At 42.7% G+C, this 16,945-nt stretch overlaps 1 protein-coding gene across 1 annotated transcript; it reads left to right on the forward strand.

Moving 5' to 3' along the window:
• Nucleotides 1-5,415: 5,415 nt before the first annotated feature.
• TNFSF14 (TNF superfamily member 14) lies at nt 5,416-14,984 on the forward strand. The gene is made up of 4 exons (XM_089509818.1): nt 5,416-5,628; nt 7,848-7,887; nt 12,595-12,639; nt 14,218-14,984. The coding sequence occupies exons 1-4, from the start codon at nt 5,416-5,418 to the stop codon at nt 14,628-14,630; spliced, it is 711 nt and encodes a 236-aa protein (XP_089365944.1). The 3' UTR covers nt 14,631-14,984.
• Nucleotides 14,985-16,945: the final 1,961 nt, after the last annotated feature.

Genomic DNA, 16,945 nt, shown 5'->3' on the forward strand with positions numbered 1-16,945 from the left:
GTTAGCTTCCTCCTTCCCTCCTAATCATTATAGCTCCAGGGCTCACCTTCCAATCTGCTCTGCATACACTTTCTAGATGGAATCAAGTAGGCTACATTAAAGGGTCTTTATCCCATGTCCCTAAGTAGTGGACAAAGAGTAATACCGTCATTTCAAGATTTCTGTCTTGATTTCTAGATGTCCATTTTAATTTCCAAACAGGAACATACACTGAGTATATGTACATGTGTGTGTGAATGGCAAGCTATGTGAGCAACTGTGAGTCATACTCAATGCACAATATTTAAGGGCATCACCAGGGACTGTCCCTAGTTGTTAGATTTGGGACCAGAATCCTCAGGGCTTGAAACAATCCTGAACTGGCAACCCTAGTTAAGGGTTAGCATTCTCTCTTATATTATTGATGAACTGAAGACAAGTATGGAATTTCCACTGGGCACAGAACGACATGAGAAACAGCTCTGAGTCCCAGTTTTGTTGAAACCCTGCACCAATCTGCCCGATACAAAGAGGCATAATTTAAAGTGTTTCAGTAATGACACTTTATTTATTTATTTATTTATATGCTGCCTTTCTCCTGAAAGGGTTTTCTTAGGCATGGAAACTCATTTGAAATGTGGTGCCGGAGAAGAGTACTTAGGATCCCATGAACAGCCAAGGCGACAAACAAACGGGTTCTTGAACAGATCAGACCAGAGGTCTCCTTGGAAGCTAAGATGGTCAAGTTGAAACTATCGTACTTTGGCCACATAATGAGAAGGCATGGATCACTAGAAAAAGCAATAATGCTAGGAAATGTATAGGGTAGAACAAAGAGAGGAAGACCACAAACCAGATGGATGGACTCATTCAGGGGAGTTATGGGCAAGGGCTTGCAGGATCTGGGCAAGACTGCAGTGGAGGACAGGGATTCTTGGAGATGTCTCATCCACAGGATCACCGTGAGTTGGAACCGTCTCAAGGGCAGCTAACAACAACAATAGATCAGAGGAAAAGTTGGGGGGGAAACCCACTTTATTGCTTCCCAGAGGCACCATGTACTGATAGATCATGTTTAGATTGTATGATGTTTACTCTCTATTTTTATTTAAATATGTTAGAGGGTAACGTTATAAAATGCTTTTAAAAAAAAAAAAAAAAGATAGGTGTAACAGTAATTTTAAATCAGGATTAATTACAGAACCTGGAAATTATTTTTTCCACATGACTAAAAAATAATGGTCCAGATCCCACATCAGAGACTAAGGATCCAAAACACACAGCAGAAATAAACCAGTTTGAGAAAACTTTAACTACTCTGGATCAGTGCTAGGGAATCCTGGAAACTGTAATTTATTTTGGCACTAGAGCACTCTGACAGAGAAGGCTAAATGTCTCACAAAACTACCATTCTCAGAATTACTTAGCGTTGAGGCAGGGCAGTTGAAGCGGTCTCAAACTGGATGATTTCTGCAATGTGTTTTGGACCTAAGATTTGTCACTTTACAATGGCAGAGATATGTCATTGACATGACACAGTATGCAATTGTGCAGTGGTACAAGTTTGCATCTAGGTACAAATTGCTCACAAGAACTGGATCTTCTTCTTCCTCACGTGTAGCAGCTATGTCATATCCAGTTCTGTGGATGATACCATAAAAGTAGTGAGATGAACATTAAGGAAAGGTGCTTTATTCTCAACAGTAATAAAAGTCAGTTGTGCAACCCCACTTGTAGCTGACAGGAGAGCAATTGCTATTAGCTGTAGGAGGCACTCATCAGCAAACAAATTGAATGCGATTTATTATGTGGATCCCAAAAGAAAAAGGTTTTAAAACATCAAGAAGTAGACTTAGTGATTTTCTTCCTTACTGATACTTAAATGGACAGGGGACAAAAATTCAACAAATTCATTAGGTAGACTTTGTAGCTAGCCAAATGTTCTTTGCAAAGATGTTTAGAAAACTGCATTGTTAATAGTGATCCTTTTATTAGCCTCATTTTTAGCAGGAACAAGATTTTGCGATAGAAATACATGCAGAACATCTGCTGGGTTAATAAAATGCTAAACAGCCCAAGGGCTCAAATTTTTCCTTTTGAAACAATTAGACAGAGAGGTATGAAGGTACCTGATGCAGCTTCTTCGCTGAAAGTTAAGTGGGTTTGGGTTTGGGTCTGGTCTGCACAATGGTGGAGGACTCTCTGGGTTGCTGTTGTTAGATACCATCAAGTCAACTTTGACTCATGGGGACCCTGTAAGCCACCCTGTCTTCAACGGTCCTGCTCAGGTCTTGCAGACTCAGGGCCATGGCTTCCTTCATTGAGTCTATCCATCTGGAATGGGGTTTTCCTCTTTTCCTACTGCTAAGAATAGTTGTTTTTCTAGCGAGTCATGTGTTCTCATGATATGTCGAAAACACAACAGTCTTGGTTTCGTCTCTTTGGCTTCTAGGGAAATGTCATGCTTGATTTGTTCTAGGAATCCATTGTCTTTTTAGCAGTCCATTGTAGAGCTCATTTCCAACACCACATTTTATGTGAGTTTATTATCTTCCTATCAGCTTTCTTCACTATCCAGCTTTCACAACCGTACATAGGAAGTGGAAATGCAATTGATTGATTGATTGAAATTTTATTTCTATACCGCCATTCCCACGATCACGGCGGTTTACAGGCAATACAAGTGCATTACAATACAGATTAAAAGAAAACAACTTCACAATGAAAAACACCCCAAATAAAACCAGTGTAACTATACATCATTAAAATCCACATAGAATCAATTAAAAATTACTAGTCAATCTAAAAAATCCAATACAATACAACACACAGTACATAGGGGAAAAGCAGTCAGGACATGTGAGGGAAGGCTTGACAGAATAAATGAGTCTTCAGGTTCTTCTTGAACGACTCCAGGGAGGGGGCTAAGCGGAGCTCCTCAGGGAGAGTGTTCCAAGATTGCGGGGCTGCCACAGAGAATGCCCTTTGCGCCGTTAGTACAAATTTTGTCTTGGGAACGCTCAAAAGATTTTTTTCCCCTGACCTGAGTGTGTGGGGCGGATTGTATGGGGAGACGCGGTCCTCCAAGTACTCTGGGCCCAAGCCATTTAGTGTCCAGGAAAGCAGCCAAAGGGCTGATAAGGCAGCTAGTTCTCAAACAAACAAAGCCCCTCCCAGCACAGCAAAGTCAGTGTGAGCTACACAGTCCTGGAGATTCACAGTAGTTCTACCAAAAGGGATTACCAAGAGAATTGTCAGACGGTCCGAGGTTCAGGATAACAGATAGGCAGGTCGATAAAACAGTCCAAGGTCAAGGTTTCCAGGTAGTCAAGACAAGAAGCCAAGGAGCCAGAGACAGAGTCTTTCCTCTAAAAGAGTCAGATATCCACTGGCAAAGAACCACACATGCTCCAGGTGCTTAAGAAGGCAAGGAGCTGGCCTTCAGCTGTGTCTGGTTACGAAGACGCTTCTGATAAAGCCTCCGAGATCTTCGAACGCCCTCTCTTTCTGCTCGACGCTCATTGAAGGTAGGCACACTGCCCAGATCCTCCTCCATGTCCACAGCCTCGGCACCAGGCAAACTTGACTGCTGAACCTCTGGAGGGGCCATAGACTCTGCTCCAGCAGAACTAGGGCCAGCCTCTGGCTCCTCCATTACAGGTTCAAGCCCCAGGGGCTCTGGCTCCTCCATTACAGGTTCAGGTCCCAGGAGCTCTAGCTCATCCTCTGAGTCCTCCAAGCCATCCTCCAGGCTGGGCACGACATTTAGGGCTTTATAGGTAACAACCAACACCTTGTGTTGGGCCCGGAAGCGAATTGGCAGCCAATGCAGATCTTTCAGTATCGGTGTTATGTGGCTGGCCCTGGAACTACCAGTGACCAGCCTAGTGGCCATATTTTGAACCAACTGCAGCTTCTGAGCTTGGTACAAGGGTTGCCCCATGTAGAGCGCATGTTACCAGTGCATGCACCACTGTTTCAAGGTCCCCCCGGTCGAGGTAGGGACGCAGCTGGCGTATCAGCCAAAGCTGATAGCAAGTGCTCCTAACTGTCGCATCCACCTGAGGGGTCAGGTGAAGCGACGAGTCAAGGAGCACCCCCAAACTGCAAACTGAGTCCTTTACGGGGAGTGTGACCCCATTCAGGACAGGTGGACAAACCTCCTTCCCAGAACCAGGAAAACCTATCACAAGCAAATGCATGGGCCATTCTGATTTTAGTTGTTGTTGTTGACTGCCCTCAAGATGATCCCAACTCATGGCAAACCTGTGGATGAGACAGCTCCAAGACTCCCTATCTTCTACTGCTGTGCTTAGGTCCTGTAAATTCATGCCTGTGAGCTCTTTAATAGAGTCTATCCATCTGGCATTTGGTCTTCCTCTCTTCCTACATCCCTCCACCTTTCTAGCATTATTGTCCTTACCAATTTGTCATTCCTTCTCATGACATGACCAAAGTACAGCAATTTCAATTTTATCGTCTTGGCTTCCAGGGAAATTGTCTGTTCTAGGGCCCATTTGTTTGCTTTTTTGGTGTCCTAAATTTAGTATCCAGAATATATCTTTATACCTGAGGATCTTGTTCAGTTCTGTCTGGGAGGGCTAAGAAAGTCCATATTGCATTCCCAGGAAGAAAGGCACTTCAAGAACAGAAAATTGGACTGCCATTGTGGCAAACTAGTTAGGAGGATGTTGGGCAAGGATTTGAGAGATCCACGTACTTGCCCTCACTGAACCATCAGTTTGAAAGGCAACTATCATCCATTGTCTACACCAGTTCTGTGTCCTAGAATGATTACTTTTTCCTACTACAGCTCCCAGAATCTCTCAGTCTAATGGCTAGTGACTATGCTGGCTGGTGGATTCTGGGGGGTGTAGTCTGAAAAAGTAATTTCCCCAACTTTACTGATAACAGACAGAGAGAGAGAGAGAAAGAGAGAGAGAGAGAGAGAGAGAGAGCCCTTCCATCTACCTGCTTCCAAAACTATTTCTCTTTCCATGAATCAGAGGTTCAGTTCCCACTAACAACAAACTGAGAGCACTTTAGAAACTGGAGTACTAGAATGAAGGGTGGAGATGGCCCCCCGTGTCCTTTTTTCCCCTCTCGTTTCTCCATACACATACCCTTTTGCTTCATGGCAATAGGTATGGGAGTACAAGGCTCCAGAGATGAAACGGAAAAAGATACACACCACCCAAAAAAGACTTAAGAGGAGTGGTTTCTCTGGAGGAAGTCTCAGCCCACCAAAGCGAGCACAAAGACCAAGCGCATAGAGGACAGTTGGGTAACATTGTGGTTTCCTCCCTCGGGATGTGGGCGTTGCACTCTCTCGGGTACATAACTCAGACCGCAGACATACAACAGCCCTATTTGCGCTCCAGCACATGCCATTCAAGGCACCACACTCCAAATACCACGGTGCAAGTCTACCACGTTATGGAAGCCAGAGTTGGACAGCCATCGGTTTTTGTCGTGGATGCATCTCAGAGGGATATCCCCTTCGTGCCACCAGTTCCAAAAGGCCAAAAGAAATGGCGGCATGCCCAGCTGCTCCTGTGGGTCTTCATGCTGCTGATGTTGGCCGGCTTGGCCGTCCAAGGCTATTTCCTGCTCTCTTTCCGAAAGGAACTGGCCAAAGCAACGGCACAGGTCAGGCACAGGGCACAGAGAAGAAGGGCTTGGTAGAAGGCATGAACTCAGGCTGCAAGGATTTTCCTTCTGAGTTGAAATGCAGAGGGAGAATAGCTAGAAGCTTCTTCAGCACTCAGAAATGAAATCCTTCTAGTTTCTCATGGGCTGGGGTCTTCTGCATTTTGGATTCCTAGACTATTTTTCTGGACAACTCCCAGGCCCCCAAGCCCACTGGCCAAGTTGTTTGGGGGATTCTGGGAACTGTTCTACAAATGAGTAATTTCTTCAAGTTCTAATATTGTAGCATGGCATGTGTCTTTGTTGCTCATTTATTTTTGCTCTATACAGGGTGTATGTGTGTGTAAAAGAGAAAGTTAAGCTGAATGATTAGAAATATATTTCAGACTGTGGAGTTAAACTTAAAAATGAAATTTGCTTTATTCCATTTACATGAAATAGTATAGTCTTTTAAAGAGAAATTCCTCTTGTACCTTTACAAGCAGCCTTGCACACATATTACATGAAGCATGTGAAAATTTCCAGATGGATAAAGTATTGCCTGTATAACAATCTTTGCTGTTTTTTTAAAACGTGGCTATCTGTTTCACTGAATATTTCTGAGCTCCAGAAAGGCACTGGAGCTTAATGGCACACATACACCTACTCCCTAGTTACTTTTTCTGCAAGTAGCTGGAAGAAAAGAGGGTGTAAGTACTGTATGTGGAATGTGCAAAGCAAGAATGCTCTTGGACTCCTCTGAATCTCATGGATGCCTTGTCTAATAAGAATGGGAGGACAAAAAGCAAAACAAACAAACAAACAAAAGGAAAGGGGGGGAACCAACCTCATCGAAATTACTTGGCTGTAAATGGAGGGGGTTGTGTCATCCCTCAAATGCTTATGACTGCCACAGAGCTCACGGATTTGGATCTTGCATTTCGGGTGGGAAACATGTAGCTTTTCAGATGCTGCTGAATTAGCCCTCCTAGCATTCTTCAGCATTGGCTATGCTGGCTAAGGGTCATAGGAGCTGCAGTCCAGTCAAATGACCTCACTCTTGTGGTGATTAATGAATCTGGTCTCTAAAGCGGAGAGGGGGAAACTGCATTGCTTCTGTATAACTGACCATGAGATTGCTTCCCATTCTGCTTGACAAGAGCCTCTACGTCAAGAAAGTTGTTCTTTGAAATGATTTTGCTTCATTTCTTTTGATACAATAAATTCTCTGGGGCCAGACAGGGACGTCTCTGGGTCTTTCATTGCAACTTTTAGTTAAAGTGGACCATAGAGTTGCGTCGGAGGACCTAGAGATTCCTAGAGAGAACATATTAAATCTGTGAGTAATCAAATCTGCAAATATGTAGGGATGAGCATATATACATATGCGAGTATACATAGGGCTTATGCCTGAACATGTCACTAACAGGATGTGAGCCATTGTGTGCATAAACATAGGGATGCTGACCAAGAAGTGCCCCTTGTGTGCATTTTCAGGCTGGGTATCTTAAGACACAATCCTCTGAGATGTTTACTTTGACAAGACATTGTGAAATGAATGGACAAGACCAAAGCCCATCCTGAATGTAAAATAAGGGTAGAATCTCACATGTACTCTGTATATTTGGTGTCCACTGGACACTAAAACAAAGTGACTGTTCCATTGGAAGATAAACTTAAGCTACATTTTATGAAATGTTGATGATCTGGAAATCTTTTCAGTAACATAAGAAGGCCCAAAATATTTCGGCATTAACTGAGCTTCTAATGAGAACTGGTCTTAAATCTACTTTGGTTATTTCTGGGTTGGCAGCCTAAATCTAAAGGGCACCTGAATTAATCTGAATGTCTGACACAGAAAACTTATAAGAGAATCAAAACCACAGGTATCAGTAAGATATTCCCACAATGTCTGTTCTACTTCTGGAAAGCTCTGAGTTGCATAGAAATATACGTGTTTAAAAAAAACCCAACTCTAGTAACATTCAGTTTTTTGTTCATTTTTCCTGCCCAAGAGCTTTCAAAGACGGAATCTAGCTAGTGGTTCAGAACTGAGTGGATGCCTCTATCCAGCATTACTTTCTTCTAGTCTATATTGATGGAAATATGTGAATTCTACCAATGTGTCATAAAAGATACATATTTCAGCTTAGAAGTGGTGTCTGTGGCAGTATAAAAGTTTTTGAATATTTTTTGAGATGGACTTTCTGAGAATTCACCTCTGTATTTTCTTTACTTAGGAAGAAGCTGAAGCACCAAACTTTGAGAAACTTGTCCAAGGTAAGCTTGCCTTAATCTTTCTCTTAACCCTCATTAGGAATGTTTCTGCATTAGAGACCCTGAATGTTATTGGGACATTTCCCACCCATCCCTGGGAGTAACTTATAGATAGAACTAAGAGAATTCTCACACCTTATTTCTATTAAAAAATGGTTGATACTCTATTATTCCAAAAATCCCTTCCCCAAAACTTTGCTACAATGTATAGCAAGTTCCATTCAAGAAAGTTTTTTTCCAAGAGTAATTAAAATTTTCAACTTTGCAAGTTCAGATCATGTTGTTGCTTTCCTGTTCCACAAGGCAGAAGGTTTTGAATTGTCTCTTTTATTTGCACCAAATTTCACCTTCAGGTCCCCACAGGTTGCCTGTGTATCTGTGTACAATGAACCTGCTTTAGGATTTAATCTGAACTGCAAAAGAGCTATCCAGGGCATTGAACCTGCTTGGTAGATAGGGCTTAACTACTGCTGATGATGCAAATCTTTTATTTAAAAAAACCCAGGAAAAAAACCCAATATCAATTATTCCAGAGTACGTGGGGTTTTGGCAACTCCTCCCCAACTTAATTAGATGCATTCAAAATGCATCTGAACAACAAAGGCCTAATTCACACTAGCATTTTTGTTCTGAGTAGATCCGGGGAGATTCGATAATGCGATACCGAATTGAAATTCCCATTACTCTCCATGGCATTTTAACCCTATTGACATTCACTTGGGGTGGGGATGGTAATAGGGATAAAATACCATGAGAGAAGAAGAGGAGGAAGAAGGAGGAGGGAAGACACTGGAGGATGCGGGCACGGGAGAAAGGAAGAGGAAGGAGGAGGAGGAGGGAAGATGATGGAGGATGGTGGCACGGGGGAGAGGAAGAGGAGGAAGATGGAGAAGGGAGGATGTTGGAGGACACCAGCATGGGGGAGAGGAAGAGGGGGAGGAGGATGGAGGACACTGGAGGACGTGGTGTCCTCCAACGTCCTCTGAGAGGAGGAGATAAGAGGGAGGGAGGAGGATGCCATGGTGTGGATCCGGATCAGTAGTTCCCACTACCAAAGATCCAGATCCTTACCGCGCTATAAAAAACCCCAAAACTCACTAGTTCACCCTGTTTCAAATGCACTAGGTCAAGTGGGTTATTTGCTCCCCCCCAAACTGAACCCAGTGCAGTCAGGGGCAATGTGAACACCTATGAAATAACCCGGGTTCCACACTGGGTTATTTCATAGAGTGAATGGGGCCAAAGATTCAACCCAGATTATTTTCATCATCTAAATAATCCCACCTGGCAAAACAGTGAGGAATTGTCAATGAGTCCATTTACACTACACAACTGTAGAACTAAGAGTCCCCTTCAGATGCCATGGCAATATCCTACATGGAATCCTGGGTTTAGTAGTTTGGTCAGAGACACCAGAAGAACCTTCTGGGTGACAATTTCAAATGCCCCTCCCAAAATTGCAAATCCCAGGATTCCACAGAACAAAAACATGACAGTCGCAGTGGAATAGCACTATAATTCTGTAGTGTGAATGGCCCAGTGAGATGTTGCAGATAGGATAGGTGTCCCATAGGGCTGGTCTTACACACCTAAAATTCAGAGCCTGGACAATTACTTTTAAGACGAATGAATGTAACATCATGTCGAAGACAGTTTCAGGAATCTTCTTAAAAATAACTTTTCAGGCTCTACTGATGTGTAGGGAAAGATGTTGCTCTGTCACTTCCAGTGAAGCACCAGATCATTTGGCTTCCATACATGGAACAATAGGGGTGATGGTGGTACAAAGAATTTTGTTCTTCGGTCAAATTATCACTCTAGAAATAAAGCCGTTTGACACTGCTTTAACTGCCATGGCTAAATGCTACAGAATTCTGGGATTTGCAGTTTTGTGAGCTATTTAGCCGTCTCTGTCAGAGAGCTCTTGTCAACAACAAACTACAAATCCCAGAATTCCATAGCATTGAGCCATGGCAGTTAAAGTGGTGAAAAACAGCATTATTTCTGCAGTGCAGATCAGGCCTTCTTAAGCAACAAAAGGTTTGGGGCCAGCATTTGCACAAAGGCGCTTCAAGATGGGGAAGCAAACAAGCAATCTAGGAGTGCTGCTGGGGAAAACAGAGAGCTCTCTAATAAGCAACACCAGCCAACCACTGCAGTTGCAAAATAGGCAATGTCCAGATTGATGAAAGTATCTCATGTCTCAGCCATGGGAGCCTTTGTGCCTGCACTTTCCAAAAGCATCATACAAAAACATCATACAGCCTAGTTTAGTGCCTCCTCAAGCATTGGCATTTGTGTGTGTGCATGAGCGTGATTGATTGATTGATTGATTGATTGATTGATTGATTGATTGGAGCACCAGACCAATTGTAGAAGAGAAGAGTAAAAGAAGTGACAGATATTTAAAAATTACAGTGATAAAATATTCTGTCAGGACCTATTCTGTGTTATTGTTAAGCTTCTGCAACATAATAAGATGCAAGGGATTTGCAAATGTTTTAATTATCCATATTTGCAATGTGTGCCATATATTTGTGTGGTGGGAATCTATCTATTGATCTATTGAACTGACCACGCTATACCTGACTTTTCCCCACCGCTACCCCACCCTCTCAGTCTCCATTTCCTCTGGTTACAAGTGATATCAGTCCTTCCATGCTGTAAAGGAACATTGCGGAGTCCTTTTCATGGAACTAATTACAGTGGTCTATTTATGAGATGCTGTGGCTCTGTTTCTGTGAGTGAAGTATGTGAGTGTGTCTTATAGATGCAAGATGCTCATGCAGACATACAAGCAGAAGTCAAATGGAAACACAGAAGCCTGGAAATGTTTATTACAACACAAGCCACAACAGCTAATACTTGAAGCCACAGTACACAATTAATCCTGGCTACAACATGGGCCTGTAAAACTATCCATCTCCTCCATTGGGCAATTCTGCAGAGGTTTCTCTCTGACACAATTTAAGTGAGGTGGCCTCTCCACAAGATTTCTGAGATTTTGAGTTCACTCCATTAAAGGCAGGAGAATGGATGAAACAGGCAGATCTGACTGAGGGGCAAAACAAGCCACTGAGGAATTCTCTTGCACAAGACCGAAGAGTTGATAATGGAGTGTGCAAAAAGAGGATAATGCTGTTGTTCAACTCCTTTTTGCTTCAAAGCAATGGGGGAAATGACCCTAAGGTGAATCTATCATGGGGTTTTCTTGAAAGGATTTGTTCCGATGAGGTTTGCCATTGCCTTCCCCTGAGGCTGAGGGCATGTGACAAGCCCAAGGTTGCCTAGTGGGTTTCAAGGGGGGGGGGGGATCCCAATGTTCTTCCCTAAACTGAAAATCCCAGGATACCAGAGGATGGAGCTGTGGCATTTATGGTGATATCAGTCGTGTAGTGTGGCATCCTGTTTGGGACATACACATGTGTAACTCATGCTATGCATGTGGGTCCAAAAAGTTAACATTGTGCAATGAAAATATTCTGCTAATAGGGATAGAAGCAGAATTGTGCAGACAGCATGTTCATTTGTGCCTTGTCTTTGCAAGTTACACACTGTGCATTAGGTGTTATGATTGTACGTTGTGCATTATGGTTCTGCATCCTATACTTTGCATTCTGATTGTGCATTGTACATTGTGGTTCTGCATGAGTTGCATTGTGTTTGTGACATCTAGTCACTGATATGTGTTGTGCAATGTTGCTGTTCCACACAGGGGTTATTTAGCTGTCGTCTAGCATATCGCTCTGTGTGGACATTTGTAATATGCTGAATAGGTATGGGATTGAAGCCCAGGTCTGCTTCTATGGGTATTATAAACCAATATCAAAGCAATGGGGGAAATGAGTGTTACAAAGAGGACTTTACACTGGGACTACAGAGGATTAATCGGAACTGTTCCTGCCAAATCAAGACAGTTGGAGATTATATCATATGATTCCCAGCTGCAATTTTTAAAAAAGGTGATTGTAGTGTCCACAACAGATTATTGTGGGTCCCAGCAAGTGCCAGTTAATACTGAATGCTGTTGCTTAGCCTAGCAAAAGACGCCGTATAGGAAACATCAGTGATGAAAGGAAAATGTGGTGCTTAGAGAAAGCTGACCACAGGAAAACCAAATGGTTTGAGAGGGTTGTAGGAAAGAAGTATTATAAAAGCCTTGTTTTGTTTTGTTTGTTTGTTTTTAGTTGTGTGCTAAAGTTGTCAGCTAAATGCATCTTCTCTGACAAGAAAAATAGAATGGCATGGATAAATCATGCCATTTCAGCCAAAGGGTCTAATTTCTATAACACTGCATAATCCGTTTTGAAATATGCATTCTTGTGTACAATCTATTCTGGGTTTACTTCCCACATCACTTTTTGGATATATGTTATTCAGCAGAATTACTTTAGACTTCTGAGATTTTAGGCAGCATGGTCGAAACACTCTTAAGTGAATCTTTACAACCTGAAATACTACAGAATTGCTACAGAAATTAACCCACAGAAGAATCTGAAATTCTCTAGAAGATGAATTATGAGCATAATACTACATGTCTGTATTTGCTTTTCAGCCCCCTGTACGCAGAGCCCTATTTAGTACAACACATTATTAGCCCCAAAAATGTTAAGTTACACTTTTCCCTGTACATTACAGGACGTGTGGTTTCTGGACAGAGGAACAGCTAGTAAAACACTTATTTAAACATTTTCTCATCTGCTTTAACAGGCCAAAGACCTCCCACAAAAAAACCAGCTGCTCATCTGACACTAGGTAAGTAAACTAATTATGCCAATTTTCCCCCCTTTTTCCAAGTCTTTCCAAGAGTTTGGGCGCAGTGGGATGATATACAGCTGGGTGCTTGGAGGTGAGCAGGGTGTCATTGTTTAGAGAAACAAACTTCATAGTCTCAGTTCAGGTTCTTCTATAGTCTTGCTCAGGTTTGAGAGACAAACAGGGACTAATAAATATAAATGGAAAGGTCTGAAATTAATAGCTATAGTCAGAACAGGAGCCAATGCCAGGCTGGAGCAGACCTGAACATGGCATCACCTGGCAGTGTCGCTGACATTGGTGGCTGCCAGACAGCACCTCTTGGGCCTCTAGTTACTTACCTGGCAACAGGTAAGTCCCTTCCTCTGGGTTGAAGGAGCCAAAAAATAGCTTCAACAGATGGTTGCAACCTTATGTCTCCCAAAATGTTATGCCTGACATTGGTGTCAGGCATTGCAATTGGACAAAAACAACAAACAGCCATTTACTATGAATTTGAGCTGATCTTAATCCCAGAAGCACTTCCACTGAAGAGGAATGCAGTTCAGGGAAAGAAGACTCAATCACTGCTTGGGTCTGAGGATCCCCAGATGACAGTGACTTAAGGCAGAAAAGCAAACCAAGAGCACTTGAAGGGCAAGTGTTATTTTCAGTGGGCCCCAGTAGCCTGAAATAATGACTAAGGCTGCATCCAAACTGCAGAAATAATCTGGTTTGATACCACTTTAACTGTCATGGCTCAATGCTATGAAATTCTAGGAAGTGTAGTTTGTTGCAGCACCACCAAATTATTTCTGCAGCACAGATGCAGCCAGAATCTGGTCAGAACAACTAAGCCTGCTTTTTGCTGATACACCTGTGTTTGCACTCTACCACTTCATTGTGGTAGGATTCACACTCTGAAATATTTCTCCTTCCCTCCAAAAAATTATAAAATTGAATGGAACTCAATCACCCCAAAATGCATTCATTTTCTGTAGTGTGTAATCATTTCATTTGTTACAACATACAAAGTTGTTGACCTGCAGTTGTTTTTCTGTAGTGTTTTTACAACTTTTTTTGAGGCATCTGAGAGTAATAGCCAGTTGAAGGGGATACAGTCTATAGAAGGAGATGGACATAATAGTGGAGTTTGTGTTAGGTTTAGGTACATTTATTATAGGATTGTTTTCTTGAAGCAGAATGAAGACTTGGACCAAGATTCTAGATCAGCTACTATAATTAACTAAGTAGTACTAAGTGGCCTGACTCCAGCCCCAACCCAATCCTGCCTATGAGTGACAGATGTCTATTCTCCTGCTCATCAATGTGCAGCACATTGACATTCCCACTATCCTCCCTCCAGTGATCTCCAATAAGACAAGGCCATGATTTCTGGCCTTGTTCCCACTATGGTTTAAACCAGATCATGATTCCAAATGATCCAGTTTAAACCACCATGGTCCCCACTTAATTTGAATCACTGAAGCAATTCAGAAAGGTGGCGTGGTTTTTACCTATTTTTACCCATTTAACCTGCATCAAAAAGATAAATTGATTCAGCCCAATTGTGAATATCCAGGTTGTCATATTTTTCAGGTGGCTTGGCAGATACAGCCACAAACGGAGCCCTATTGTGGGAGGACCATAAGGGACTTGCTTTTATCCAGGGCATGAACTACAAGGATGGCTCCCTGATCTGCAACAAGTCTGGATACTACTACATCTACTCAAAGCTCTTCTTGGGGAATTCAAGTTGCTTAACCACCCACCAGATGGTCACCCACGGTGTTTACAAGAGGACTCCTCGGTATCTGAAAGAGATACCACTGTTGACCAACACAATACTGTCTTGCAACTTGAAGAACAACAGAGAGTGGAGACACAATAGCTTCCTCGCCGGGATGGTTCATCTAGAGGAAAATGAGGAAGTATTCATCAAGGTGTCGCAGAGAAAGCTGGTGCGGGTCGGGGAAGATACAATATCGTATTTTGGCACTTACATGATCTGAAAGAGATCAGAACTGAGGCAGGTAATGAATTCTGTGGAACAAATGAGAACAGCTTCTTCCTTATACTGCTATGATGGCCATAGACTCAATCCTGCTCTGATAGCTTAATCCTTTTTCAAATACAGTAAAGGAGAGGAGAGGTTCTTGCTACAGAACCAGCGTGGGAGACTTCTTTGCAATGGGGGAGAAGCCTGTTCACAGGGGCAGAGATATATGTTTGCTTTTATGGTTGGATAGGAGCACACTGATTGAAGTAGATATTTCAAATAATAATAATAAATTATTAGAAAGGGACAAGGGACTGCTCTGGAGGTATGGGCATCTAGCTCTGAATTTTTTTCTATCTTCTTCAAAAGCTACCCAAGAGTTTATGTGAATGTATTGTCTTGGTTTCATATATTGTAAAATAAAAAATGGAAAAATAGTGTATTATTCATTATAGATCCTGACCAAGGAGCGTCCAGCACTGCCACACCAGTTGTATATTCATCTGTTGTAGTAGCCCTGACTGTTCTTGCTGTTCTAGTGTTAGTTTTGACATTTCTACATTACTCTTTCAAGTACTATGAAAAAAACTGTGCAAAACCAGTTTGGTGAGGAATGGAAAACAAGCATTCTTTTTTGTGTGTAGGGAAGCACCTCAAAGTTTCTGAAAAAAATGTCAGATTGTCCTCAGTACAGAGGCTCAGAGACAGTAACAGAAGAGGAGGCTTTTCAATGCTGTCACTGAATTATAGACTGCTGGAAAGATAAATGAAAGGGCCCTAGTGGAAATTGAGCCTGATGCTTCCCTAGCAGTCAAAGTAACCAAACTGAGGCCACCATGCACTGGGCCTATCATAAGATGGCATGACTGATTAGAAAAGATGATAATACTTGGTCAAGTATAATGCAGTAGGAAATGAGGAAGGACACCTTACAGATGGGTAGACTCAGTCAAAGAAACCATGCCCCCTTAATTTTCCAAAAACATGCTTCACTGTTGATGACAGTGTCTTGTGTGTCATTCAGAGGGTCACTGTAAGTCAAAGCCAACTTGATGGCAGTTAACAACTTGGGGTTGTTCTCACTTACGATTTACAACGATTTAAAATACACCGGTTCCGTTAAATCCGATTCAAAATAACACAGGTGTTATCCCGCGTTCCAAATCGCTTTTTTTTCTTCGTTCTCATGTACCAACTGAATCGCTGTAAATGATCCACTTTCGTTCCTATTCAAGAATGAATCGGTGTATATATAACCCGGTTTTAGCGTTATTTCGTTTAGTGCACTCGCCTTTTTCGGCTGTCAATCAAAGCACATCATCATGACGTCACATTTATTCGGAGTAACATACACCGATGTAGCCTGTACCTGCGTTCCCACTACCTGGCCGTTTTTAATTAGTTATAAATTTTGCGGGTTTTTTTTTTAAAAGAGCCAATCAGGAGGTGCTTATTCGTCCTCTTCTGTGTCTCCCCATATTAACTGCCATAACTCAGTGCTAGGGAATCCTGGGAATGGTAGTTTATTATGGCACCAGTACTCTCTGGCAGAGGAGGATAAATGTCTCACAAACACAACAAACACAACCATCCCATAGTTCCTCTGGAAAGAGCCTCGGTTTCCCAGATTCACATTGGCCGCCCCATGGGGAGAGAATCTTTGGGGAAGATTGCTCCCTGGGCTTTCTTGGGAGCCATCCCATAGTTCCTCTGGAAAGAGCCTCGGTTTCCCAGATTCACTTTGGCCGCCCCATGGGGAGAGAATCTTTGGGGAAGATTGCTCTCAGGGCTGTCTTGGAAGCCATCCCATAGCTCCTCTGGAAAGAGCCTTGGTTCCCCAAATTCGCTTTGGCTGCCCCATGGGGAGAGAATCTTTGGGGAAGATTGCTCCCTGGGCTGTCTTGGGAGCCATCCCATAATTCCTCTGGAAAGAGCCTTGGTTCCCCAGATTCACATTGGCCGCCCCATGGGGAGAGAATCTTTGGGGAAGATTGCTCCCTGGGCTGTCTTGGGAGCCATCCCATAGTTCCTCTGGAAAGAGCCTCGGTTTCCCAGATTCACATTGGCCGCCCCATGGGGAGAGAATCTTTGGGGAAGATTGCTCCCTGGGCTTTCTTGGGAGCCATCCCATAGTTCCTCTGGAAAGAGCCTCGGTTCCACAAATTCGCATATATATATATATATATATATATATATATATATATATATAATCATGTGTGTGTGCCTGCCTGCCTGCCTGTCTGTCTGTCTGTCTGTCTATCTAGCTATAGTGTGTGTGTGTGTGTATGTGTGTGTGTGTTTGCCAAATCAGATCAAGGAGGAGAAGGC

This window comes from Sceloporus occidentalis, unplaced genomic scaffold (assembly GCF_023333645.1).
Source record: "Sceloporus occidentalis isolate IW3139 unplaced genomic scaffold, rSceOcc1.0.p SCAF_1, whole genome shotgun sequence".
Taxonomy (NCBI): Eukaryota; Metazoa; Chordata; class Lepidosauria; order Squamata; family Phrynosomatidae; genus Sceloporus; species Sceloporus occidentalis.

Coding starts and splice junctions, on each gene's coding strand:
- TNFSF14 (XM_089509818.1), top strand. CDS start 5,416: ATGGAAGCCAGAGTTGGACAGCCATCGGTTTTTGTCGTGGATGCATCT. Junction 7,888..12,594: donor CTTTGAGAAACTTGTCCAAG/GTAAGCTTGCCT, acceptor CTGCTTTAACAG/GCCAAAGACCTCCCACAAAA. Junction 12,640..14,217: donor AGCTGCTCATCTGACACTAG/GTAAGTAAACTA, acceptor CATATTTTTCAG/GTGGCTTGGCAGATACAGCC.